The 2,039-nt window shown below is 30.0% G+C and overlaps 1 protein-coding gene across 1 annotated transcript in view; it reads right to left on the bottom strand.

Annotated features, from left to right (window-relative positions):
• Positions 1-1,993: 1,993 nt before the first annotated feature.
• Positions 1,994-2,039, bottom strand: part of LOC309401471 (olfactory receptor 5BS1-like) — a gene marked incomplete at both ends in the record, with an annotated part of 960 nt that continues 914 nt past the window's right edge. The window contains one exon of the mRNA XM_081970535.1: positions 1,994-2,039. This exon is cut by the window's right edge and continues 914 nt beyond it. Within this exon, the coding sequence (XP_081826661.1) occupies positions 1,994-2,039 (46 nt within the window).

Here is a 2,039-nt window from a genome sequence, read left to right as displayed (position 1 = left end):
GAACCCACCTCTGATACATACATACACACACACACACACACACACACACACATATACACACATACACACATACACATACAGACACATACACAGATACATACACATACATACCAACATACCTACACACACATACAAACATACACACACACATACACATACATATGCATACATACATATACATACAGTACATACATAGGTGTGTGTGTGTGTGTGTGTGTGTGTGTGTGTATTCGAGTTTAAAAGGGAAGTAACAATGGGCAAATAGCCGCAATCATCAAGTAACTCTGATACTTGAATGCAGCTATTAAAGAATGTGTAAATTTCTTTTTTTTTCTTTTCCCTTTCCTGCTGTTCCCTCTGCCAATGACAAAACTAGAAGTAAAGATAATTCTAAAGAAGCTTTCTAATTGGAAACTGTCTAATTCAGCATGCCTGGGGTAGAAATGAAAATAATTTAGTTGCTGATTCCTAGAAGAGGATTTGACTTTTACCTTCTCTTCACCTGAAAACCAGGAAGTTATTTTTGTAATTTTGGTTGATAGTACAAAAAACAGATATTACTACAGATATGATACAGAGTATTTTACATATATTCAAATACTCTCAAGGGTTCAGAGTAACTTATCTGATATCTAATTGTGTCCTCTGAAAGAGACAAGGGGTGTAATAGAAAGGATGACAATTAAAGATATATGTAGGTGACTTAAAAGTAAGCATTTATTTATTTATTTATTTATCATTTATCATCATATCATCCACTCCAATATCAGTAGAAGGCTTCAAAATACATATAAATTATCTATAAAATTCTATACGTTTCAAAAAATAAAGAATGTAACAACAGAATACTGAACAATTTAAAAACTTTGAAATAACTTTCTCACCAGAATTAAGCTAACTGAAATGAACAAGTCTCCCATAGTATAATTAACAACCAAGGAAAGTAAACAACAATCATTCAACCCAAAGTTTGAATTATTTTTGGGTTAATTTTGATGTGGCCTTTCAATATATTGAGACCTTAGAGAATATCCTAAGATCAGATCCCAACTTCAAGTTGAAGTACAGGGTAAAGGAGGGGTCTTTAATGCTCTTTTATACATTCTGTACAACTTAGTATTTTTTTTTAAAAATGTAACTCTGTACAACTTAGTATTTTTAAAAATTTCTTGCATTAAATTTCTCAAATATTTTTTCTAAGTTTGAATGTATATTATCACCTAATCTATAAGAATAATTCAATTTCCAAGTCAACTTTTTTTAGGATATAGTTCAGCAGTAGAATAGCATACTTGAAATTACTATAACATGGAGAGATGTTCACTAGAATTTGATAAAAAAAATCAAATAATATGTCTTTATAATGCTGGAAGTTGAACCTTAGAACTGAAAAAAGCAGCTTCACAACAAATATATGTCATAAATTTTCTAAGAATTTCCTTAGTGACTGCCTTATGGAGATAAAAACCATGCTTTATTATTTCTAAAACTAAGAAAGAATAAATTCCCAACTATCCAGATAAATTTGCTGATTATATCATGGCATAAAATAAATTGGATCATCTGTTTATTGTAATATTGCAACTCAATTCTTATATAACCAAATTAAAATATGTTTCGAAATATCATCTTTGGTGGGAAATGGATAGACATTATTTGCTGTAATGTAAAAGAAAGACAGAGACAGAGAAACTGTTAGAGGAAATAAACCTCAGATGTAAATCTCAGTGGATACTTTTATTCTGGTTCTTTAAAAAAAATTCTCACATGAACATTAGGAAAACTATGAGGGAAAATAAACCACTGATTGGAATTGCAGTCAATATTTTATTATAGTTCGTTTTAAAAAAAATTGCTCAGATGAATATTGGAAAAGAATATGTGTATTAGAAATTTCAGAAAAATAGCACTCCATATCCTTTTTGTGTCCTTATTTTATTCTCCCTCGCATTGCTAATGCTAAAAAGTTAAATAAAAAACTCAGAATATTGTTTCATGGGTGAAGAATCGGTCTAGCTTTCCTAAATAGTTTCTCTAGA

The sequence above is a fragment of the Natrix helvetica genome, assembly GCF_964273705.1.
Source record: "Natrix helvetica genome assembly, chromosome: Z".
NCBI classification, from domain to species: domain Eukaryota; kingdom Metazoa; phylum Chordata; class Lepidosauria; order Squamata; family Natricidae; genus Natrix; species Natrix helvetica.
The sequence above is the reverse complement of the archived record's forward strand: the minus strand, read 5'-3'. Positions and strand labels throughout refer to the sequence as shown.